This window comes from Xyrauchen texanus, chromosome 18 (genome assembly GCF_025860055.1).
Source record: "Xyrauchen texanus isolate HMW12.3.18 chromosome 18, RBS_HiC_50CHRs, whole genome shotgun sequence".
NCBI classification, from domain to species: Eukaryota; Metazoa; Chordata; class Actinopteri; order Cypriniformes; family Catostomidae; genus Xyrauchen; species Xyrauchen texanus.
The window spans coordinates 4,766,344-4,793,759 of record NC_068293.1 but is presented as its reverse complement, the minus strand read 5'-3'; the positions used below and the strand labels follow the sequence as shown (position 1 = coordinate 4,793,759).

The 27,416-nt window shown below is 40.8% G+C and overlaps 2 protein-coding genes across 4 annotated transcripts in view; one reads left to right on the top strand and one right to left on the bottom strand.

Moving 5' to 3' along the window:
* Positions 1-8,295, bottom strand: part of mylka (myosin, light chain kinase a) — a 117,017-nt gene extending 108,722 nt beyond the window's left edge. For all 3 annotated transcript variants that reach the window (XM_052148006.1, XM_052148008.1, XM_052148007.1), the window contains exon 1: positions 8,156-8,295. The gene's annotated coding sequence lies outside the window, so the exon portion shown is untranslated. The remainder of the gene's footprint in view (positions 1-8,155) is intronic.
* Positions 8,296-17,295: 9,000 nt separating this feature from the next.
* kalrna (kalirin RhoGEF kinase a) overlaps positions 17,296-27,416 on the top strand; it is a 281,969-nt gene continuing 271,848 nt past the window's right edge. The window contains exon 1 of the mRNA XM_052148011.1: positions 17,296-17,476. Within this exon, the coding sequence (XP_052003971.1) occupies positions 17,410-17,476 (67 nt within the window). The 5' untranslated portion in view covers positions 17,296-17,409. The remainder of the gene's footprint in view (positions 17,477-27,416) is intronic.

The following is a 27,416-nucleotide window of genomic DNA, read 5'->3' as shown; positions in this document are numbered from 1 at the left end:
TTCTAAAAAATGAAATTAATTCACAAATGAAAAGAATGAGATTTATAAATATATGTTAGGAGTTTGACAAAAATAAAATGAATTAAGTTTATTTGTGAACTTACTTTCTAATTGTACATTTCCATTTGTATGTTACTACAAAGATGAAGTGAAGAGGAAGGAAGGAAGAGATCTATTTATGTTGTGCATGTTTACACGACCATCTGGTCATTTACCTCCAAAAGCTGTGTTCATGTTAGGTATTCACAGACAGGATTTACTCATCCACACAGCAGGTTGAAGACCTCAACTGAGTAAGGCCACCATGAAAGAATGAGAACACACACACACACACACACAATTCACGACAAATATCCAACTCAATCATGCTTCATGTATGCAATGTGCATGCATAGAACCTTAAATCAAACAGTGTGTTGCTGGCTGTCTGTGAGAAAGTGATAACTCATGCTAAGTGGCATAAGAGGAATATTGCACTTGTGGACACCCATTATGGTACTGTGGCCAATGCACATACTGTATGTGATTTAGTCCTTGTCTTACCTAGGTACTAATATGAAATACAATCTAACATCAGGTGATAAACAATGCGTGCTATATAAATGCATTATTCTGCTCTGTCATTATACATTTGAGTATATAAGTTGACATGTAGATACAAGCCAAAAAAGGCTTTATTTTGTCAGAAAACACACACACTGGTTATGAGACATCTCGTTAAACGTAATTTCAGCCAGCTGCACAAACACTTTGTATAGATTTCTGTTTACAAAACAAGATGAACCAATTGTGCTTATTCATGCACACACAGCATCCTGAACAAATACAGATAAGACAAAAAAAAGAGGCTGTCACTGTCACCATTCCCACCAGCTCTAAAATCATAATATAACACAAAAACAAGAACATCTAACCTGCATATGAGCATTAACGCACTTGATCTAACACATCTGCAAGGTGCATATAGAGGATTGAGTGAGTGAGTGAGGGTACCTCTCTCATAAAAAAAAAACAAAAAACAATGATATTTGCAGGAAAAAAACTAAACTAAATATAATACAAGTGCATTATAAAAGGTAAGTATCCTCTAAAATACCATAGCCTTAGATCCAGGCTGTAGTCATCCTCATTAGGATTGTTTATATCATGTAATCAGTAGGACACTTTCTCTGTTCTGGGAATTTGACCACAGCATTTGGATCAAAGAGATCAGACCGGAATAAACGTTACGTTTACGTCTATTATGCACAATTATATTCACAAGAATGTGGCATTATGGCAAATGTGGCCACTTCAAACACTTATGTGTCTGAATATCTGTGACGAGGTAGGCAAGGAATAAGGATCTAAACGCAGCTTTATTAAACTGAAAATCAAACAAGTTTACTCAGAGCAAAGGGAAACGCAAAACACAGGGAACCTGGCACAGCGCACAGACAACAACATTCATACATGCAAGATCTGACACAGGAAACAGGAAACCAAGGGCTTAAATACACAAGGGAACGAGGAACACCTGGGGAAACAATCAGGGAATGAGATAATCAGGGAGAACCAATCAAGGAATAAAACTACAAAGGACTACAAAACTAACAGGAAACAGGAACTAAACAAGAATTTCAACATAAAAGTACAAAAACAAAAGACAACAGGGAATATGACAATATCCTTATATTTCAAGTTCCCCTTCTGTCGCTCTCTCCACGTTGTGTCAGATAAGCGACACTAGGGGTCTCTCTTGAGTGCCGATATTCACCTCTGAACTATGAAAAAAGGCCAATGAGAGTTGGCAACCAGTATTTGCATGTCCCGCCCCCGGACATACGGGTATTTAAGCGGCGCAAATACGGGAGTTCATTCAGAAAATTTCTTCGGAGCCGATGGTCGGTGTCTGCAACTGCTGCATATTACACACCGAGTTCCTGTCATCCCTCTGCTGCATAACTGTTGGATTCCACGGCGCACAACAGTGGCTTTCTCCTGTTTGCACGGCTGTGCATTCCTGCCCCTAGGCATCGACAGTGCAGATTTAAAACTCTCACAAGTTTTTTCCTAAAAGAGTGATTTTATTTAAAAGAGTAATTTCCTCTAAAAGAGCAAAACACAGCGGCGTTGAGCGTCCTTTTAAGGACGCCGTCTTTATAAAGATGCCCTTCCGCCCCTGTGTTGTTTCTGGATGCGGTAGAGTGCTCTCCGCTTCCGACGGCCACAAGCGCTGTCTCCTGTGTCTGGGTAGCGATCACACCGAGGCTGCGTTTGTGGATGGTTCATGTTCTCACTGCGAGAACATGACCATGACAACGTTAGCGTCGCGGCTTGCTTACAACCGTGAGCAAGCCACTCCAGCTGCCCCCGTATTGCTCCTTCTTCCCACGGGATTGAGGACGATGCGGCTGGCGATGGAGGCGATTTGGGGATGGCTGCGGGTGCAGCTCGCCGGTACGCCCCTCGGACCACCCGCGCCCCAGTACGCTCGTTGATTCCCGTCCGTGCTCGACGGCGGCGACTCGCCTCACAGCCAGTCAGCCGACCCTCTTGCGATGGAAGCCGATGAGCTCGCCGCGACATCGGAGGGCGCGGCATCTGATGCAGAGGACTCCCCTGGGCTGCTGCCTTCGGGCTTGCACGCCCAGGCTGAGGCTGATGCACAGATGTCTGACATGCTTTCCCGGGCAGCCAACAGCGTGGGCTTGGATTGGAACCCTCCATCCTCCCCACAGCCATCACGGCTGGGTGACTGGTTCCTGGGGTCTCGCCGCTCACAGCCTCGCCCCCCCGGTTCCGTTTTTCCCAGAAGTGCATGACGAGCTGACGTCTTCGTGGAGAGCACCCCTCTCCACTCGTCACACTGCCACAGGCTCGTCCGCCCTCGCCACCCTCGATTCCCCAGGTGGATAGGGCGGTTGCGATCCATCTATGCCCCGGTACCCCTACCACCTGGCGAGGTCGCTCCGTACTCCCTTCCCGGACCTGTAGAGCAACCTCCTTGCTGACAGCGAAGGCCTACAGCGCCATCGGACGCGCTGCTTCCGCCCTGCATCCCATGGCTCTCCTGCAGGTCCACCAAGCCAAGGCACTTCGCAACATGCACGGGGGTGGCCCTGATCCCGACACGCTGCAGGAACTGCGCTCAGCGTCCAACCTCGCCCTGAGAGCAACGAAGGTCACAGCGCAAGCGCTCGGGCAGGCGATGGCCACACTAGTGGTCCAGGAACGTCAACTGTGGCTGAACATGGTCGAGATGCGTGAAGCCGACAAGACTCGCTTCCTCAACACTCCTGTCTCCCAGTTCGGCCTCTTCGGCGACACCGTCGAGGACTTTGCCCAGCAGTTCTCCACGGTAAAAAAGCAGACGGAGGCCATCTCTCACATCATGCCTCGCCGCAAGCCTGCCGCCACGGCCCATGCCCTGTCTGCTCGCCGAGGGCGTCCTCCCGCGGCCAGAAGACAAGCTCCTGCTCCGCCTGAACTCGGGCCCTGCTCTCAGCCCCAGTGTCGAGCAAACCGCGGGAACCATGCTGGCTGCACCGGACCATTCGACTCGGTTACGCAATTCAGTTTGCCAGGTCTCTGCCCCCCTTCGTGGGTGTACATTTTTCCGCAGTACACGGCCAACATGCCCATTCCCTGCGCGAAGAAATCGCCTCCCTTCTATTAAAGGACGCGATAGAGCCTGTCCCTCCAACCGAAACGAAGAAGGGTTTCTACAGCCCTTACTTTGTTGTACCCAAGAAAGGCGGCGGCTTACGACCGATCTTGGACCTGCGAGTTTTCAATCGGACCTTGTCCAAACTCCTGTTCAAAATGCTCACCCAGAAACAAATTCTATCTGGCGTCCGGCATCTAGATTGGTTCGCAGCGGTAGACCTGAAGGACACGTACTTCCACGTCTCAATTTGCCCTCGACATCGACCCTTCTTATGGTTCGCGTTCGACGGTCAGGCGTATCAGTACAAAGTCCTCCCCTTCGGCCTGTCTCTGTCCCCTCGCGTCTTCACGAAAGTCGCAGAGGCAGCTCTCGCCCCGCTCCGAGTAGCCGGCATACGCATACTCAATTACCTCGACGACTGGCTCATACTGGCTCACTCTCGAGAGTTACTATGCGCACACAGAGACCAGGTGCTCAGGCACCTCAGCCGTTTGGGGCTTCAGGTCAACTGGGAAAAGAGCAAGCTCTCCCGGTCCAGAGCATCTCTTTTCTCGGTCTGGAGTTAGACTCAGTCTCAATGACAGCACGTCTCTCCAACGAGCGTGCTCAGTCAGTGCTGAAATGCCTCGCTTCCTTCAAGCCAGGCGCGTGGTACTGCTAAAACGTTTCCAACAGCTCCTGGGGCATATGGCATCCTCCGCGGCGGCGCGCTGGGGTTGATGCATATGAGACCACTTCAGCACTGGCTCGGACTCGAGTCCCGAGATGAGCATGGCGCCACGGCACGCACAACGTAAAGTTACCTCTGCCTGCCGCCAGACCTTCAAACCCTGGACAGACCTTTGCTTTCTATGGGCTGGAGTACCCTTGCAGCAGGTGTCCCGACGCGTTCTGGTCACGACCGACGCCTCCAAATTGGGTTGGGGAGCCGTGTGCAACGGGCACGCAGCCGCAGGCCGGTGGAACCGAGGCCCGCTGCGCTGGCACATCAAATGCCTAGAGCTGCTGGCTGTTTTTCTGGCCCTGCAGAAGTTTCTTCCGTTAATTCGGCACAAACACGTCTTAGTCAGGACAGACAGCACCACGGTCGTAGCCTACATAAACCGCCAAGGCGGAGTACGCTCCCTCCACATGTCACAGCTCGCCCGTCGTCTGCTCCTATGGAGTCAGCAGCGACTGGAGTCACTGCACGCCACTCACATCCCCGGCAACCTCAATGTGATGGCGGATGCGCTGTCAAGACAAAGCTTGCCCGGCGGAGAGTGGAGACTCCACCCCCAGTCGGTCCAGCTGATTTGGGACCGGTTCGGCAAGGCCCAGGTAGACCTGTTTGCCTCCCAAGAAACCTCCCACTGCCCGCTCTGGTATGCCCGGACAGAGGCTCCCCTCGGGGCAGATGCGCTGGCACACAGCTGGCCCACGGGGCTGCGCAAGCACGCATTTCCCCAGTGAGCCTGCTTGCACAGGTGCTATGCAAGGTCAGGGAGGACGAGGAGCAAGTCACTCTGGTAGCCCCCTACTGGCCTACCCGGACTTGGTTTTCGGACCTCACACTCCTCACGACAGCCCCTCCCTGGCAGATTCCCCTGAGGAAGGACCTTCTTTCTCAGGGACGGGGCACACTCTGGCACCCGCACCCAGTCCTCTGGAACCTCCACGTCTGGCCCTTGGACGGGATGCAGAAGATCTAGCCGGCCTACCACCGACCGTCATAGATACAATCAATCAAGCCAGAGCCCCCTCTACCAGGCATCTCTACGCTCTAAAGTGGCATCTGTTCGCGGACTGGTGTTCTTCCCGAGCCGAAGACCCACAGAAGTTGCGCAGTTAGGTCAGTGCTCTTGTTTCTTCAGGAGAGGCTGGAGAGGAGGCTGTCCCCTCCACCCTCAAGGTGTATGCGCCACTATCGCCCACCACGACACGGTAGACGGCAAGTCTCTTGGTAAGCACGACTTAATCGTCAGGTTCCTAAAAGGTGCCTGGAGGATAACTCCCTCCCGGCCTAACCTGTTCCCCTCCTGGGATCTCTCGGTCGTCCTTACGGGCCTCCAGAGATCCCCCTTCGAGCCGCTTGACTCAGCTGGACTCAGGGCCCTCTCTCTCAAGACTGCCCTGCTGATCGCGCTCGCTTCCATCAGGAGGGTGGGGGACCTGCATGCGTTCTTTGTTAGCGACGCTTGCCTGGAGTTCGGTCCGGCAGATACTTTCGTGATCCTAAGACCGCGACCGGGCTATGTGCCCAAGGTTCCTACCACGCCCTTCAGGGATCAGGTAGTGAACCTGCAAGCGCTGCCCGGGAGGAGGCAGACCCAGCCCTTTCATTGCTGTGTCCAGTACGTGCTTTACGTATTTATCTGGACCGCACACAGAGCACTAGACGCTCTGAGCAGCTCTTCGTCTGCTTTGGGGGACAGCAGAAAGGGAATGCTGTCTCCAAGCAGAGACTCGCCCACTGGGTTGTCGACGCCATTTCCCTGGCTTATCACACCCAGGCCGTGCCACCCCTTGCGGGTCCGAGCTCACTCCACCAGGAGTGTTGCGTCCTCATGGGCACTGGCTAGGGGCACTGCCCTAGCAGACATTTGTAGAGCAGCGGGCTGGGCAACACCTAACACTTTTGCGAGATTCTACAATCTCCGAGTTGAGTCAGTATCGTCCCGTGTTCTCTCAGGTACCGAGCCCGTAGGAACTCGGTGGCACGCCCATGATCTGACCAGGTGAATCGCTTGCACCTAGCGCCTTCCCCTAACCAGGGAAACAGTGCCTTCATTCCCAGGAGGTCTCAGGTTTGGGACACTGGTCGATTCCTCCCTAACCCTCGTGGGTCGCAGTTCAGCGGAGGAACTCGCTGACCCAAGCCACTCGCGGTACCGTAAGCTACCCTGTACTGGTATAGGTGCTCCACAGGTAAGGCCTCCTTCGGACTCCCCTGTGTGTAACACCACGGTTCTGTCCCCTCTGGCGAGCTGACTCCGTGTTTCCCTTAGGCAGTCATGGCTGCCTCGGCTGCCGTGCTGTATGTTCCCCCCTCTATAGGCTGGATCCACCACCGCACCGACTTTTCCACATAGGCCCTAAGTCAGGCCTCTGATGGTTTTGCCATTTAAACTTGCCTCCCCTCTCGGGTTGGCGTGGCCTCCACAGGGTCTTCTCCGCCCTGAATAAGGGCTAAGACCCCCTTCCCTCAATGCGTGTAAGGGCCCCGGCCTAAGTTGCTCTATGCGAGAAACATAGAAAGAAAAGAGGCCGGCCTGGCTTGGCCCGTTCGTGGCGGCCAGCACCTTGTTCCCCCCTCCAGGGTAACGATAAGGAATCCTGATGGCTTAAATGGGGCATTGGGGAAGGGTACGTGCAGCCTGATACAGTTGGTCGTCCTGCATGTAAGAATACCTGCTCGCTCCTGTATCAGCAGTTCATGTACACGGCTCAGCGCGTGGCACTTTTATAAGTGGACCCCTAGTGTCGCTTCTCTGACACAACGTGGAGAGAGCGACAGAAGGGGAACGTCTAGGTTACGTATGTAACCTCCGTTCCCTGATGGAGGGAATGAGACGTTGTGTCTCCCCTGCCACGTCGCTGAGCCGAGCCACTGTTGTGGCCGGACCATTTCCGGCTCCTCAGACAAATCCTGAATGAACTCCCATATTTGCGCCGCTTAAATACCCGTGTGTCCGGGGGCGGGACATGCAAATACTGGTTGCCAACTCTCATTGGCCTTTTTTCATAGTTCAGAGGTGAATATCGGCGCTCAAGAGAGACCCCTAGTGTCGCTTCTCTGACACAACGTCTCGTTCCCTCCATCAGGGAACGGAGGTTACATACGTAACCTAGACGTTTTCATCATATACAAACAAATATTTTCAGTGGTCCCGAAAAGTCACTCTTAAAAACGAATAAAATGTAATTGCATTAAAATATCAACCAAAGAGTCAAAACAATTATACTAGCACTGAGTCATTTTTTCTCTGTGACCTTTAATCCACTGGTATGGTAGTCATTTTTAGTAGATGTATGAAGACAGTTCCCCTCAAGTTCACAAAGGTGTCTTAGCAGAGGAACCACAGGTGCAGTTCAGCGCATTCACTGTGGACATGTTACACTAACATCTGACAACTAGACCAAATACATTTTGCCTTCATTTTGCATTTAAAACCCAACCAACTTTGCCAAAATGTGTGCATTTTAACTTTTTTTAATGTTATAATTACTTAATAAATACACATTTTTCATACTTAAATTATATACTACACTGAACTTTATATACATAGGTTTCTATTGTAATGTTAATGGCAACTCCTGTCCATTTTACATTAGGGTACATTACTTAACAAATGGAACATTCATGTAACATGTTACCAAATAATTGTCATACTGATAAACTCAAAGTGTGGCTATATCAGCTTGGTCTGAACTGCCTGAATGTCTGTATTATGGATATTATGTTCAAATAGGTAACAGAAAGTATTTATACATTAACCTGAAGACATAGAGTCTGAGCAAACTCACCCAAACAGCTGTGCTGGACAGTGGAGAGATCAGTGTTTGTCTGCCGTGAGTCTGTCATTCACAGGAGTTCAGCTGGAGACAGTGTTGAGTACCTCCAGACTCTCTGTCCTGAGTCTGATCTGCTCTTAACGTGTTTCCCCTGTCGGCACGGAACTTGTTGGCATGGATCCTAACATCACAAGCTGAGAGATTCCTCATTGGTTGCAGGGTTACAGCAGTTGAAGGGGGAGGACTGAACACTGAACATAGAAAAAATGTGTTATGTGCTCCACTGCTGTCTGTTTTCCCTTTACAGCCTGTGAAAAGCCTATATGTTTTTCATTGTATATGTAATATTTTCACCTTGGGCTTCTTTTATATACACCAGGTATATATTTAATAAACCAGTTCCATATGGCTAATTTTTAATTGTTGGATCATAAAGGAAACACCAAAAGAACATCAGCTTCAACATGAGAATGAAAGTTTGATATTGGCTCCTTTTCTGACAGTTTAAAAAGCGATAACACTGAAGATTTCAAAGGATAAGATCTATGGTCATAGCACAAACAGTGAGAAGAAACAATCCACTTGCTGTTGAGGGGTGCAATTCCAAACAATGAAGTGATGAGTCGGTTCTTCAGAGGACGAGAGTTGTCTATAGGCAGGCGCAGACATAGCTGTAGGCAAAGGTAGACAATCGCCTAGGACCCCCACAAGCCAAGAGCCCACTAAAAAACAAAATAAGAATTTACCATTTTATTATTATTGATGCTACACTGAAAGTGGAGATTTAGAGTAAATTTTGATCTGTTTCTCATACACACCTATTATAGAAGAAGAAGAAGCCTTTATTTTGGTCACACATTATACATATATTTGTTTTGCATATCCCAGTTAAGCTGGGGTCAGAGTGCAGGGTCAGCCATGATACAACACCCATGGAGCAGATAGGGTTAAGGGCCTTGCTCAAGGGCCCAACAGTGGCATCTTGGCAATGCTGGGGTTTGAACCCCTGACCTTCTGGTCAGAAACCCAGAGCCTCAACCACTGAGCCACCACTTCCCCCTTTTTTTTCCGCAGCTACTAAGGTGTGCTCACCATTCACTTATATTATATGGACCTACAGAGCTGAGATATTTTTCTAAAACTCTTAATTTGTGTTCTGGGATGGCATGAGGGTGAGTAAATGATGAGAGATGTTTCATTTTTAGGGTGAACTATCCCTTTAAATTTACACTAATTTATATGCAGAATGTAACAATTTCTATTGTATCCGCCAGTATTTACGTTTTATATATTTTTTGTTTTTTGCATAATAATCATGAACCACTATGTGACTTTGTGGAACACTTAAACTACTTCCTGTTACAATTAAATGGCTTCTGGTCACACATGTGTACTTGCATGTGAGCATCCAATTCCTGAAAGTGTAGAACATAAGCGTAGGTGCTGTTTTAGATTCACAGGTACTATATACAGTATGTGTGCAAGGATGTTCTATGTAACATCATGTGTTTTATTTGTAAGCACAAGTGTTTCATGTGTGGATGTGCAAGTGTTTCAATGGTTTTGCTCTAAATGGCCTCCCCTACACACGAGAGAATGCAAAAATATGAGAAAAAAAAAGAAAATTAAATAAATAAAATTCCCTCCCTGACCTTTAAGGGGCTCTGCATTTGTCTGGAGGCTAGGTATACTCTGTTATTTTTTTTTAATTTGGTTTAGCTTTTATTTCTTGCACACGGTCAAGCACTCTAGCGTTTCAAAGTATACTACTTTAACCTATGGACCCTGTCGACACATACAGTACACGGCTGCTTTGTGAAACTGTCTAGAACAGTCAAACCTGGGTTGTGCAGACGACACCTACAGATGTGGGCTCTCCGCATGTTTAGACAAACTGGGCAGCTACACACAGAAGCAAAGCTGCTGCATAGAGGACCAAATGTTTTAGGGTACTACCAGGGTGTGATGGTGAGGCAGAAACATCTCTGGTAATATAGGTATGAATTTTACAGCCCCCTATATACTGTAACATAACTGCCCCCACACAAATCCATCATGTGCCTCAACATCTGCACCAGTGACACTGATTGGCTACCAGACTTTCAACAAAGCATAAACCAAGTCCTGCTGCCTTTGGCTCAATAATGAGAGACTTTGAAAGAAATATTATTGTTAGAAGTCTATGTTTTTGGATCTGCTGAGAAGTGAGAGAGGGAGCCCGGCTATAATCAGCATGTAACATGTGGAATGGCCATTTCTCTGTGTGTTTGTGCTTGTGTATGGATTTTGAGTTAGGCTCTGAATACAGAAAACACCTGTTGGTGCATGATGGGTCTTTAATATAACAGTCCTCCGTGTCAACATTTGACTTATAACATACTAGTGCTATTTTACAAACGATTCCTCTTAAAAATCAAATGAAACAAATAAGAAATAAGAAATAATTAAAATGTTTCTACACTGTACAATTATTTTCATGATGGTTATGCATATCTTAGCCCCAGTTCTCATTGCAGCAATGGTCAAATGGTCATTATGATATTCTCATTAACGTAACGTAAACAAAATTACATATTTATTCAAATACATTTGTAGAACGTATGTATACAGTCTTTAAAGTTTGTTGTGTATGTTGTGCGCTGTGTGTTGTAAACTTCAAACGTGTGGAGGGTCTTATCTGTGAGTGTGTTCCAGTAAGGAGAGGTTCCTGATGCACCGGCTGCACCTCGAGGGACACAAAACGCCCACAGGAAACACAAAAGTAAACACTCTCTGGAAGCTCTGCCCTGAACCAAACACTAGACAAAACATCTGCCTGAGAGATGGACTGATAGAGGCTTACACAGCTAAATGAATATTCTGTCATTATTTACTCACCTTTTGGTCTCTCCAAACCCTTATGGCATTTTTTTATTCCCAAGGAAACATTTCTGTAGGAAGCCCAAACTGCTCTTTTCCATATGGTCATACGGATTACACACCCTAAAGTTTTGTTCCCTTGTGTTGTTGTTTCCCCCCCACATCCACATGGATTCATCATATCAGAGGGATCACTAGTCTGACTGAGCAGTGGTACTTATAACAGCTCAGTGAGGCAGATAGTTTCACCCTTGCGCTCAATTTAGTGAACTGATCTACAATGTAAAAATATGTTTATCTTAAAGGTCTGTACTTTTGCTCTCTTTTTCAGTTAGTGTGAATTTGGTATTCATTGGAGTTCTTTTAGGGTTTATATGGATATATATGTTTTTTTGCTAACATATTTGAGCAAGCATGAGTAAATAATATCTTACCCTCCATTATTTTCGCTCTGTTCCTTTGCAACTGGTAGTTGATCATCTTCATTTTTCACCTGTCGGTATTGTATAAGAGACAATTGCCCAGCTACTACTCCACCTACCCATCTATGTATCATCGCTCTAACACAGGCTAGGGCACTTGTGCAGAAACCACAATTCCACAATCATAGGCAGGAAGACCTACACTATTAATGGACCCCAAGGCCTATTAGTGCCTATTAAAGCTAAATTCTGCAGATTCAGATGGACAAAATGCATCCCTAATTTTCTCTAGGGCTGTTATCACATTAGTGATATTATCTGAATTGTCTGGTATCAGAGTTAAACATGAATCTCCTGTGAGGTTTAGCGTTACACACAATCCTCAGATTTTGGCCATAAGGTTATTTAACGCCATTTAATTTTTGAGCAGTGTGAGGTGGGACTTATCTTTGTCTTTCAGAAGGCGGAACCATTTTATAGTTTCATTAGCCAATCTGACATAGTTACTCCATGCCACGGAAAAATCCCTAATCCCCATTTTCCCAAAATATATTCACCAATGGAATGACTCAACATTTTCAAATTGGGCCATGGCCCGCTTTCACCTATATCGTTTAACTCTTTCGCCCCTCAGCATCATTATATTGTGTAGTTTCAACTCTATCAAATAACAACATCCACTCCAATCAGTTGGTAGTATATATCGAATGTTTGATTTCCACACTGCTAATAATTGGAGTACATAAACCCTATACTAAGGTATAGGGTATATATCTATAATGTGGTTTCTGAGGCTATTGTTTGCCACAACTGTTTTGCTATCAATTGTCATAGTTATATTCTTATCCGTGTTTCTAGTTATAGCCATAGACGCCCTTCCTTTATATAAATATAGATAGGCTCATTATCCCTGTTAAGTACTCTCGGCAGGTGGATATCACCAAAAATTGCCCTGGCCCAATATTAAAGACACATCTCAGATGCTCTGATTTCTTTATTCCAGTCAGTCCTTCAATTGGTGTAACATTTTCTGCCTTTTCTATTAGTTGCAGGTTAAAACTGTCATTACAAAGGCATTATCCAACATTCAATGGTCTCTAGCAGGGTATTATTATTGTATGTATATTAAATTATATACAGTATATACCGGCAGCCAAAGGTTTGGAATAATATACAGATTTTGCTTTTATGGAAAGAAATTGGTACTTTAATTCACCAAAGTGGCATTCAACTGATCACAATGTATAGTCAGGACATTAATAATGTGAAAAATTACTAAATAAAATCTGGAAAAAAAAAAACTTCTTAAACTACTTCAAAGAATTTCTCATAAAAAAAAATCCTCCATGTGCAGCAATGACAGCTTTGCAGATCCTTGACATTCTCGCTGTCAGTTTGTCCAGATACTCATTTCACCCCACACTTCCTGTAGCACTTGCCATAGATGTGACTGTCTTCTCGGGCACTTCTCACACACCTTACGGTCTAACTGATCCCACAAAATCTCAATGGGGTTAAGATCCATAACACTCTTTTCCAATTATCTGTTGTCCAATGTCTGTGTTTCTTTGCCCACTCAAACCTTTTACTTTTAGTTTTTCTGTTTCAGAAGTGTCTTTTTCTTTGCAATTCTTCCCATAATGCACCCCTGAGTCTTCTCTTTACTGTTGTACATGGAACTGGTGTTGAGCGGGTAGAATTCAATGAAGCTGTCAGCTGAGGACATGTGAGGCATCTATTTCTCAAACTAGAGACTCTGATGTACTTATCCTCTTGTTTAGTTGTACATCTGAACTTCCACATCTCTTTCTGTCCTTGTTAGAGTCAGTTGTCCTTTATCTTTGAAGACTGTAGTAGTGTACACCTTTGTATGAAATCTTCAGTTTTTTTATAGCATTCATTCCTCAAAACAATTATTGACTGACAAATTTCTAGAGAAAGCTGTTTCTTTTTTTTGTGCCATTTTTGACCTAATATTGTCTATTGCATACTGTGGCAACTCAAAAACAAACACAAAGACAATGTTAAGCTTAATTTAATGAACCAAATATCTTTCAACTGTGTTTGATATAATGTGTATATACATACAATATACACACAGTATATATATTCTAGGCATTTGCTATAAGATTTTTAAACTGTTAATCATGATTTGCATGAGAAATCTTAAAAGTGTTGAAGTTGAAAGTGATGATCTCTTGAAATTTGACTTAAGATCAAGTAATTTGTTCTCATTTTACTTGTTCAACTTGGCCATCTGGCAGTAAGCAATGGCACTGCATGTTCATACAAAACTACTAGAATTGTAATTAGTCCAGTAACTACAGATGTACAGTATGGCGTGGGCCCTGGGATGCAAGTTCTTGTGGCCCATCAACTTTGAAAAAGAAAAATGGTTATATATGCAGCCTGGTCTCATGAAATTTACATGAGCATGACTCATGTAAAAAAATGTTTGCAATTCAAAATGTACGTGCTGTATAACACATTTGGCTGCAGGTTTCTTGTGAAATGTCCAGTTGGGGGCGCCAAAAGCACTAAAATGGTGTTGAATTCAGACTCGGTTTTAAGGTGTATTTTAGATCAATTTTTTTAAACATACCTCTCTAATCTAACACTTTTGCTTGAACCTAACCAATAGTGTTTTAAAATATAAATGAGATGTTTCAACATCTTTGGTGATGGGGGTGTGGTTGTGTGTTTGTTTGCTGGAGAGAAGGAGTGGTGTGGCTCCTCAAGCTGGTTGACATGATTTCTAATAGATGTTTCTTATTACAGTGATGGCGGAGAGAGCCCTTAAACCATCTGAACATGCCAGAGAAGGGAGAGAAGAATGGGTGTGCAGCATTGGCATCTGTTTACATTGAGTGTTGAATCTCTTGAGTATTGTGAAGAATTTAATGTTTGTTTTGAGAGTGTAGTTTATTGAACTGTGTGAAAAGATTGAAAAGAGTGCACATGCACTTGTTTCTTGTTGATCTTGTTTTATGGATTTTTAGATATTTTTACAGGAAAACAATAAAAATAATTATTAACAAGAATATGATTTTTGCCCTAAAATCAAAGGTCTTACTAGAAAAAAAATTATTATGATCTAACGTAAATTTTATTGATAAAAATATGATTGTGTCTGGTAACATGTGCATGTAAAATGGCTAGAAATAGCATTTTAGCTTATCAGGTGAGCTACCACACAAGCTAACCATGCTGGAATAAGTGTATATATGTAGGTGGGTCTGTAATACAAGCATTAAAATGTATCATTTTTCAAAAGATGCATCAGAGTAAAAGTGTGTGGATATCATAAAATAGCAGGTTCTGAGTAATAGAGAGAAAAAGAAGTATTTATAAAGTCATAATCAGCCATTAAAGTCATGATTTGAGTAAAAGTGAATAAAACAAGTTGTTGTAGTGCCTCTAGCGTTCATTTCACCTGGAAACTGCAGGGAATTGTACCTGGAGATACAGATAACAAGTTTGCAAAAATGTACGTAGAGTCACATTTTCACTATGAGACCAGGCTGTAAATATGTGGGCCCCAGAGCTTAATCAAGGCCCCCTCAAAAGGTCCCTGTTACTATGATGGCCCCCAGCCCTCTTATTGGACTCTTTTTTTCTTTCTGTTTCTAATTATTTTTTTGAGCAAATCTTTAACCTTATAATGCCACACATTTCATATTTGATGACTTTCTAGAGCCTCTGCATCATCATCATGATATGTATGAGATGTCGTAATTTCATGCTGTTCTGAAAGTAGAAAACCTTGTTATATAATTTTACAAAATAGCTACCATTATATTTTGATGCACTCATCTTTTCATGTGAAATCTTTGCTGATTTTGATGAAGTAAAATTAACACTAATGTTTAATTTGTTTCTGATATTTCATAATTAGTATTTATTGATTTCAAGCAACGTGTGTGTCACATTTAATTATTTTATCTAAAAAATATGTTTAAACAGGTTTAAAAAATTTTTATACAATTTTACTTTTATTTAATCTGTTAAGCTTTATATGGTTTAACTTTATACTTTGTATAAAAGGGCTGTCGAACAAAAATGAATATATGAAACTGCCCTTTATTACAAAAAAACTTGGCTTAGTTGGTTGGGAAAAAGACAATTTGGACACTTTGAGAAGGCTTATGTGAACCTTCACAGGGCTTTTCGATGAAAGAATAATAATGGTAGCCAAGCTGGAGGATCGTTCCAAACATAATTTCCCCCAAAAATGATTGAATGACCACTGAGCCCCACACCTCTCAGCCCTTTGAAGCTCTCACAATGGAGTGTAAAGACTTTGAAGGAAATAGGGATGATCACTTCTGAATAAATCGCACCCTATCATTATAAATTATATTTGTAAAAAATTGAATTTGTAAATTATGTATTAGTAATTAATAAACCACTTTATAAACCCTTTATAAACAAAGGGAACTTAAAAATAAAATATTCCTAAATGTTTGATGCTTGAAAATAATAGCTTATGTAAATTATCAAGTATTAATTGTACCAAATGAAATTAGTTTGAACTTAAGGTCTTTTAAATGTAATATTAAATTTAATATCGTCTGTCTGTCTGGCCATAGATCCATCCAGATCTTAATAATAATAAAAATATCATACATAGGCCTACTATACAGAGAGTTATAACTGGTTAAATCTGTATTCTCCACAATCCTTAGTTACATCAGATGAAATCCCTCACACCTCACTGAGCTATTAAAATATAATAGTATCAAAATAATCAATAAATCATTTGAATTATACTTACAGCTTATCAAAACCGTGTCTTTGATAAACTGGTTCTTTCTATCAAAACTCTGAATATAATTTAACTGTGAGTTTCATTAGTGGTCGCCAGGGGGCAGTAAAGTCTCAGTTTTTCATTTTCAAGCAGCAGAACTCAAATCCAGCTCAACCATTGTGTGCTTGACTTTAGGTTTGATTATATCTCAAAAGCAAACTATTTAATTGATAAAAAGAATACATTATCAATGGGAAATTACTAATAGAAAGTTTTTTAGGTCTATCAACCTTTCAAGGCTGATTATCAAATGTTGCACATCTTCCAGATCAAATCACAACACTTAATTGATTTAATGATGGCACTTACTCCACAAAAATGCAGTTAAATTTACTCAGAGTATCCTATACTCTAAATAGCTAAAGAACACAAAATACAACTGAACACGCATTACAGACAAAAGAGCATGGGTTTATTCATATAGTTAAGTACACACGTGTTTTTTATTTATCTTTGAAATATATATAGCTATATATCCCAGCTTTCTCCGATTGCCTCAGTTCTCACACACGCACACACACACACACACGCGCGCGCGCGCGCGCGTTCCCTTCTGCTCTATTGTTAGAAACATAAGCGAGTGTGGGCTTGTGTTTCTGGAAGAACTCATAATATTCTTAAATGAAAGATTTATAAGATAAGACAAGAACTACTCGCTGACATTATGCAGAATTCATGACATCATCCCCCTTCCCTGTCAGGCTCGCGCTCCGGCCTATCTGACACTTAAACGGGCTGTGCGTCGCTTTGTGTAGCGCTAGTCCGACTCATTCCTGCGAATCGGTTCTTTCGAATGGTTCGTTTTGATGAGCCGGTTACAAAAAATAAACAATACAAAATAAAATAATCACATTCAGAAGCTCTCGGCTTATTTCGTGTCCGACATCGCCAAACAAATCGATTAATTGAATCGCTAACTTGCGAACCGCTTTGACCGGATCACTCCAATTCGCGAGCGAAGGGTTCAGTCCGATTTGCGAACCGGATCATTGAGGAGAATCACACATCTCTGCTGGAAGAGCCAACGGAGGAGGAGAGGCGCATCTGGAGACAATAGAAGCGAATGCGGTGCTGATCGAGGGCTGTGCCGTGAAAACTTACAAGGATATGGAGATGATGGAGCGCTGAATCTGGATTTATTTCCCGTTTTATTCGAGCTGTGAGATCTGAGAGGAAAGATGAATTCTGCTGAGGCGGCGGAGGACGGACCCAATGATTCAGACACGGACGCGTTCTTCAAAACAGGTACGATGACAGGAGAGATGGAGAGATGTGCGCGCTATGCTACACCTACAGTATATTCAGTGTTTCTACTATTTCCTCATCGTTATCCCTTTTGATAACACTTGTTTATGTTACCTAGTTCGTGACTTTCCTTTGCAATATTTCCTCGTTGTGTTTTCTTCTTTTTTACACTATTGTTGGGTGGCTATTATTCGTTAATTCTGCTTGTCTGATCCGTTCGCATTGTGGTTATTTGACTCTATTTTTATTTATTCTACACTTCTCTGATCATACAAATGAGATGTTTTTATTTATTTGTCAATAAATCACACTTCATTCAAATTCAATTGAAAATATGAAATGAAAATAGACACACTATTTCAAGATTAACAATAAAGGATGAAACCTTGGGAGTTGGTGTCTTGAATGCTGTCTGCTTGAATGAATTGAAACTAATGATATTAATCTTGTGTGGTACAGTAAGTGGTTTATGGATGCTTGAAGTGCATGTTTGCATGATGGGGATGCTGAGCATTTGATTGACAGCTACACAGAGCTTCAGATCTAAAAACCCAACCCATCACTCATCGACTTCACCAAACAACATCGATACAAACTGCACATTCAGCATCTCTCAGCTTCCAAACATACACTTTATTATTATTATTATTATTACTTATGTAGAAAACAGTATTTGGAGAGTTAAATGACTAAGTTAAGCTCAATCAGCAGCATTTGTGGCATAATGTTGTTTACCACACAAAAAAACCCCATATTTTTTTAAATTAAAAAAAAAGAAATAGAAAAAATGTGGGTTACAGTGAGGCACGTACAATGGAAATTAATGGGGTCAATCCGCTAATGTTATCAAATACTGTTTTAAAAGTACAGCCACAAGATGTAAACAATACAAGTATATGTGTAAACATGATTTTAGTGGGGAAAAATAGCTTAGTAACCCTTTCAGTCTAAAGATATTCCCAATATTACAACTTTGTTGCCATGACGATACAACAGAGTAAACCCTCTAAAAAATAAAGGGATTTTATTATCATGTTAACACATATGATGTTCATGTCTTGTGACTATAGACCAAAATGATGAAAAACTGATGATAAAATAAAAAATGAATATTTTCATAATGTAGTTAAAAGGTCCCCTGTATAGTAAACAGCTTTAGCTGAGAGACAGTTTATTTCTGATGTAAGCAAAATTGACATTTTAAATTAAATAAACACATTTGAATCAGACTCGAATTGAGAGCTTGTGAATCAGAATCAAATCGGGAAATCTGTATCAATACCCAAAACTGTCTTTGAGCTCTAAAAGTGGACACTCGGCCACTTTTGAAGTAAAGTGCTTCTGAATTTGGTGTTTTGTTGAGAGGAAATGGCTGGTAGAAATGCTAACGTTTAGGTAAGTGGTCCAGAGATAGTGTTTGCACCAGCTGTAAGACCCCCCTGCTGAGTGATGAATGCACCCTGCTGCTGTACACTGTGGGGCATAGGTCAAAATGCTGGTAGACTGCTCTCATAAACTGTATGCAAACGACACACACATGTGTATTCATAGAATAGCACAAAACATCTATGTGAGTGAGGTTCAAGTTGAGGTTCTTTGGAGGAGGTTGCTGTCAGAATTGTGAATAATATCCCTGTGTTGACTGTTGCTACAGTATGAATGGGTTTTTGAATGTCATATCTACAAGGAATGGATGATAAAAGAAAGCTGGTCTTTCTGAATAAACCAAATAAAAGAAAGACTTCAGGCAAAAAAGAAAATTCTGTCATCATTTAAAAACACCTACATGACTTTCTTTCTTTCATGGAAAACAGAGAAAGATGTTAGGAATATGAGCCTCACTCAACATTCACTTTCAGCCATCTTTATATTTTCCATACAATAAAAAAAGGTAACGATTTACATTAGTGTTTCCTTTATTGGGATTACATAGGGGTTTATTAATGACCTATAAGTCATTTACAAATGTATTATAAAGCATTGATGTGCAGTTAACAGCATGCATAAAAAGGATGGCTTTCATGCAATACCTACCAAACAGTGAGACATTTTTATGAGCCATGTTATAAATGCTTAATAACACATATTCAACATTAGTAACCTATGAAAATGTATCTTAATGTAGAGTGGACACATATAAAGCATGTATTAAAGAGTTGACAACATTACCTGTATATAAAGTTAATTATGTTTTTGCAGAAGACTTTAGGTACTTAAAATAATTATTTTAACATCAACGTGACAAGGAAAGTGACAAAGTGATTTTAATCTTACTATAAATGTATATGAGGGAGTATATGAATGTATATAATATATATGAGTGTTGGTGGTGTAGTGGGCTTAAGCACATAACTAGTAATCAGAAGTAATCAGATGGTCGCTGGTTCGATCCCCACAGCCACCACCATTGTGTCTTTGAGCAAGGCACTTAACTCCAGGTTGCTCCGGGGGGATTGTCCCTGTAATAAATGCACTGTAAATCCCTTTGGATAAAAGCGTCCGCCAAATGCATAAAAATGTAAAAGTCTATTTTTGCTGCATTGTGACATAAATCATGAATTAGGGCATGTTATGTCTTAATTAGGTATAAGCATGAATAAGAGTATTTATTAAGCATTTACAACATGCAAGTTAAAGTGGCCTCTATTTAGCAAGTATTGAATAAAAGTTTCCCGTTTTAATGCATGTTGCTTTAACTACATATAAATGCTTTGTAATGCATTTGCAAATGAATTATTAGTCATTAATGAACTCATTTATAACCCCTTTATAAACACTCTAAACAAAGGGAACATAAATATGAAGTATTACCTAAAAAGGGGGAAAACAATTAGATTAACATTCTGCTACAGATTCCTTGATAATGATATTCTATGATATTCTGGAACATAGAAATGGCTCAAGTCCCTCCTTCAACGTAAGTCTGTGTGATTTTATTTCTTGTTTTACCATCCACCAGGTGAAAATTGTAAGTCTGATCTATTAGAAGAGCAATAGCACACCTCTCATGAAGTAGTTGCACAATTTCGTGTCTGTAGCACAAATTGTTTCAATTATGTGGTGAAGTTTAATTCTTATGGTTGGGAGCTTGTTCGAATTGCAAACCCTAACAATCAACAAAAGAAACAGCTTTGTTATCACCTCGATAAAAAGATCCAAGAAACCTATTTTAAGCATGCAATCATAAAGAGATTGTTAAGATGTTCAAAGGAATGGTTTTAGGATCTCCAGTGTTGCGATGGTTTGCAGATGTTATGGAGGTCTGGGTGAGGTTTCAAAGAGGAGATGGGGGTTTTACAGTGGGTTTGCTTAGTGGAAGTAAGGATATCTGCTTGAAAAACACAGTCAGTCATCATCAACGGACAGACAGATCTATCCTGGCAGCCCATGACCCTGGGGCCAACAAATAGACAGAAGAAAATAATGGAGGAAGAGAGAGGGAGTGCTATAAACTCAGTAAATGGGACCATAAATCCCCTCTCTTCTATGCCACATCCAGTTGTAGTGGGTGTTTGCCTTACAAGAGAAAAGACGTTACGTGGCTGAGTGAACAGTAATCCTTTCACAAGCGTCACAATCAGCGATCTGAAGAGGTTTTCATTCTCTCAGCCACATGGCTCACTCTCTGCTTGTGTCTGTACTCAGTATACATGACTAGATGTACCTCTATAATAACATACCATCGCCTGGTTTGATGTGCCATGTTCAGGTTTTCCAGTTGGTGCTCCCAGAGCGGCTCATTATATAGAGCTAATAACATGGGCATCATAGACCTGGGCTGATGAGGCTGTAGCCCCAAATTTATTCAGGATGATTCAGAATTATTTTCAAAGGGGGCCAGATATGATATCTGTTAGACAGATCTTCAAGCTTGCTTGGATAGATAATCCAGCGTAATATTCAGATCAAAATAGTCAGTCTATTAGATGAGCATGATAAATAAATCTTAAAAATATGTTCTCAACTACTGATTGTTTTTTCATTTTGTTTTTTATGAAAAACTTCCTCGCAAAGTTAAGGATCCCAGCTATCCAACGACACCCAGATTAATCTTATAGTCCACTCAGAGGCTGAGGTATTTGATGAAACAGTGAGGAAGGTGTGTGGGATCACAAAGAGACTGAATGTCTATTTACGAGCACATGGCGAGAGCTCAGCAGCTTTAGAGCGCCACCTGCATTTCAGATCTGTGATGGAAGGTGATTTTGGTGTTTTTTTTGTACTTGCTCCCATATAGTGGGAAAGGAGAAACACTTTTAGCAGAGACACAGAGCAAACAGAGCCTGAATAACAGACTTTCAAAGACATGATAAAAGCAATGTATGTTCATCATAGGAATGCAAACATATATATAATGTTATTTATTAATTATTGGAATCTTTTATTTTTATTTTTTATTTATATGTTATTTTTCAGGGTTAAATGTAATTTTCTGTAAAATAAGACCAGTATTTGCAATTTTCTTGCACCTTCCATAGTCTTGTAAATGGGTTTGAAGGATGAGTGCAAACATACTGTAGAGTTTGATTAGAGGTATATAGTTCAGAAGAGAGTGATTTGGCTGCTGTTCCTGGTTTAAGAGGTCAGTGGTTGAGAGATTAAAAGACGGCCTCTTTACTCTATGTTAATAACTATGTTGATTGTTACATTTGGGCCCCCTTTTTTGTGGTCCATCCTGTTATTATAATCCTGTCTTCTGGAGTCCACTTCAAGACTTTGTTATCTGTTATACTGTGGGTAACAACTTTCGCCAATTAAAGTGTTAGTTGCCACTTGTATCAGTTTCTAACTCTACGAACAGCTGTGTCAGTGGAAAATCATGTTATCTGTTTTAAAAACAGATTTTCTTTTTTTTAATGACCTTCAGCCACCCTGCTCTCTAGATATGGGCACTGGCACATTAAAAAAAACAACTCATATTAGTCGAACACTACACATGACACGTGATCATGAGACAAAACGGTCTGCTACTATTGGCTACACATTGATGAGTTTTTGTGAAGCATCAGGATTTTAACACTTATTACTTAATCAATTATTGAATGAAAAAGGTAGGCCAGGCTTTAGGGACCATGAGGAAGATTATTTGCTAATCCAGTCTGGAAGCGTTGCATTGGTTTGACAGTGCTGATGTAAGAGTTGTGTTATGAATAAGAGCTGGTGTGATCATTCACAATTAAAGACATCAGGCTGAGTGTGTATGTGTATTTGTGTGTCAAACACAGTCTGTTGTAAGCAGCTGGTTGATCCTGCTGCCCTGAGGACTGAGTTTCTCTCTGGTGTGAGTGATTGCGCTGGACAGACTGGCTATGCAATCTCTCTTTCTCTCTCTGACAGTCATGCACAACATACTGTAGATTCTCCATCTTACACTGATTTACCATTTTCTTATCACATCTGCAAGTGCATTTTAAATGATGCAATGTGTGATATAAGCATATGCAGATCATATGAGCCACACTAACATCCTTTGAACCCTTGTGCTGTAACACAGTGTTTCCCAACCTCTAATGTACCACCACAACCCCATAAAGCATTCAACTGATCACAAATTATAGTCAGGACATTACTGATGTAAAAAACAGCATCATCACTAGTCGAAAAAAATAATTTTTGATACAATCTAGACTGGCCCCATTTCCAGCAGCCATCACTCCAACATCTTATCCTTGAGTAATCATGCTACATTGATCATTTGATACTAGAAAATCACTTGCCATTATATCAAACACAGTTGGAAGATATTTGGTTGTTAAATGAAGCTTTACATTGTGTTTGTTTTTGAGTTGCCACAGTATGCAATAGACTGGCATGTCTTAAGGTCAATCATTGTTTTGAGGAATGAAGGCTATACAATGCTTGAAATTGCCAAAAAAACTGAAGATTTCATACAAAGGTGTACACTACTACAGTCTTCAAAGATAAAGGACAGCTGGCTCTAACAAGGACAGAAAGAGATGTGGAAGTTCAGATGTACAACTAAACAAGAGGATAAGTACATCAGAGTCTCTAGTTTGAGAAAATAGATGCCTCATGTCCTCAGCTGACAGCTTCATTGAATTCTACCCGCTCAACACCAGTTTCATGTACAACAGTAAAGAGAAGACTCAGGGGTGCATTATGGGAAGAACTGCAAAGTAAAAGACACTTTTGAAACAGAAAATCAAAAAGAAAAGGTTTGAGTGGGCAAAGAAACACAGACATTGGACAACAGATAATTGGAAAATAGTGTTATGGATCTTAACCTCATTGAGATTATGTGGGATCAGATTGACTGTAATGTGCATGAGAAGTACCCGACAAGACAGCCACATCTATGGCAAGTGTTACAGGAAGTGTGGGGTGAAATGTCACCTGAGTATCTGGACAAACTGACAGCTAGAATGTCAAGGATCTGCAAAGCTCAGATTGCTGCAGGAATTTTTTTGATAAGAACACTTTGAAGTAGTTCAAGATGTTCTGTGTCAAGTATCTGTTGTATCTGAACTCTGTTGTAATTCTTAATGCCTGCTTGTGCAAATGTCTGTCGTTTTGTCACATTTTTAAGGTGTGATGACATTTTCACTGCAAAATTCTGCGGACGAAGAAGGTGTTGGCAGACGTTGAGCGCATGTGAAGCCAGCAAAAACTCATTGCCTTTAGATGCTAACGTAATGGTAATACTGTGGTATTCTTTGAAGTACCACAGTAAATGAATATATTAATCACGAAGTACCATGGTATTTATCAAAGATTTATCAAAATAACAATAACAAAAAAAACATGCTAAAAGTTTAAAAAATAAAAAAAGTCAACCTTAGGATTTAAAAGCTGAATGAATACGTAATTTTTTGGATTTAAAAATATGTATATATATACTCTATGACTCTATGATTCTGTATTCATGTGTACATCAGACAGGGCTGGAAACAGTAGATAAAAAAGCAACAGACTGAATCAGACTGATTACACTCACACACAGCTGGTGATGCAAAAGGCCTTGGCCTCCTGCCACTGTGTGTGTGTGTGTGTGTGTGTGTGTGTGTGTGTGTGTGTGTGTGTGTGTGTCCTCCTCCCCCACTCCACGCTGTCTGTTTGCTGCTCGTGGGTTTCAGTATGGAGCAGAACAATAGACAATACACAAGTGCACGCGCGCACATACACACACACCATTTATGCACAATTTGATGCTGAAGCAATACCATTTAAGAACCACTACCATAGACCATTTTTTTAATAATATATATTATATAAATATTTATTTATAGTAAAAAAACAATGGTTGTGGCTCCATATATATATATATATATATATATATATATATATATATATATATATATATATATATATATATATATATATATATATATACGTTTGTTTTATTTTTTATTTTTATAGACAATTTCAAGGATGAAAATAACAACAAAGGAATTCGTATACGACTGATCTTGAAGCACTTCCTATATCATTACCGGATCCTTTAAATAAGACTCTTGAGTTAACATATTTTCTCAAAGAACATTAAACTGAAGTAACTTATCCAGACGTGTTGTTGATAATGAGCATCTGAGCAAGAGAGGCGACGAAAGTATATTGTAGTGTAGATGCTCACAATTATTTCAGCAGCTGAGACATCGGGAATATTTTATCAATCCTAATATAACCAATAGCCACATTTACTTGCAAACAAAATCGGATTGAACAGCCTTCATGTAAACACAAACATTTTCTGATTGAGCTGGATCCAAATGAAATTTCCTTCCGATTTAAGGGGGTGGTGTAGAACTAAAATAATCAGATTAAAAGCAAAATATTAGCTATGTAAACGTTTTAATCCGACTACTTTCTCAATCATATTCTAAAATACCTTGTGCTCATGCGCAGAGATGTGGTGCGTATATATGTTTATACGTGATACTCTTTGCTGGAAACTAATTCAAACAAAGCAATGACAAAACATATTATTAATTGTATGCAGGCTCGCATTGAATATTCTGCATAAAACAAAAAAGAACATTGCGTCATTCTTCATCGGGACTTTAAGCAGCAGGTGCGGTTACGCCGTTCTGTGTTTAATTGCGTGTACGCGACTTCACTCACTTCCTGATGCCAAAACCATCATTTCTAAAGCATTTCTTCTTTGCCATAGTGACAGTTGATCATACATGACAGATTAGGAAAGTAAATGTTAGAATATATTTTTCAAGAGATGATGCAAAGTGAACACAGTAAATGGCCTAAACATCCTCCTTAAAACTTATGTTAAATTATAAGAATAAAAAAACATTCGGTAGACTATTAATAATTATATCTAGGATTTAGACGTAAGCTATTTATATCGTACAAGAGTAAAACTCTTCTGACAGTTATTTAACACTGCGTGCATCCCTTCTCTTGCTGTTATAAATAGCTTACCTTTTTATCTTGAATGATTAAATGCTCCATTCCATCATTATTATTGTTTAGTGATTTTGAAGAGCTGTTGCTTTAAGTCCCTATTAATTTGTTTCCATTCCACATCTGTAAACTCCTTTAATGTCAACTCTCACCCACCTGTCTTTATTTCATACTGGCATCCAGAGATGTGTGCGGTTATGTTGGAGGAGGAATGGGCACGAGGCAAATACATGGTTAAGTCAGACAGGTATTGATGCTGCTTCTAATTCTTCATTTGCCGAGTAGATTGAGTAAAGTACGAAGAAAGCTTTTCTGGCAAATTGTTTAGATATCTCAACAAAGCAAAAAAGGCAATAATGGTTTTTGGTGCCGTTCTCACTTTCTCAGCCTTTCTCCACTTCTTCAGAACACAACGACTGACGCACTTCGCATCCACAGAAGTTTTGTTCAGAATACATGTAATGCACATGCAAACAAATATTTGTATCAGACTGTATGATTGATGAAAATGAGTGCATGTAAACATAGCCACTGAAGCTACTGTCAGCTATTCTTAGATCTTAGGCAGTTCGTTACTGAAGATATTGTTGACTTTTGTGTGACAAATTGCTTGTTATGTTCCTAATTTGTAAGTCCTTTTGGATAAAAGCATCAGCTAAATGTAATAGTAAATGACTTGTGCTGCTTCATTCATTATAATGGGAGTGATCTATAGTCACTTTTAGAGCTCTACCTCTCAAACGAACAAGTAGTTGGCATAAATGTCATTCACCTCCCAGAAATAAGATGTATGCTACAGTTAGTGCTGTATATCCAGCAGCCTTGCTTCATGTGTGTATTTGTGGTTGCTTTTTCAGAGATCTAAACACTTTTATTTCCATTGTTGTTCCAGCCACAGAACAATATGGTAAATTTTAATTATTACATTTTATGACAATCTTGTTAATGTTAATTGTTAATTGTGTTTAGGTCATTATGAACGAAGCTCCTTACACTGTTGTTTTGAATGAATTCAACACGTAGCAGGAAATATTCAAGGCAAAAACAAGTCACTTCCTTAAACAGTCCTTGAAATGGTCTATATAAACTGGTGGCCAAAAGTTTGGAGTAATGTACAGATTTTGCTGTTTTGGAAGGAAATTGGTACTTTAATTCACCAAAGTGGCATTCAACTGATAACAATATATAGTCAGGACATTACTGATGTATAAAACAGCACCATCACTATTTGAAAAACGTAATTTTTGATCGAATCTAGACAGACCCCATTTATCCTTGAGTAATCATGCTAAATTGATCATTTGATACTAGAAAATCACTTGCCATTATATCAAACACTGCTGAAAGATATTTGGTTCATTACATGAAGCTTAACGTCATCTTTGTGTTTGTTTTTGAGTTGCCACATTATGAAATAGATGGGAATATCTTAAGATCAATATTAGGTAAAAAAATGGCAACAAACAGCTTTCTCTAGAAACTCATCAGTCAATCATTATTTTGAGGAATGAAGGCCGCAAAATGCTTGAATCTGCCAAAAAAAAGGTGTACACTACAGTCTTCA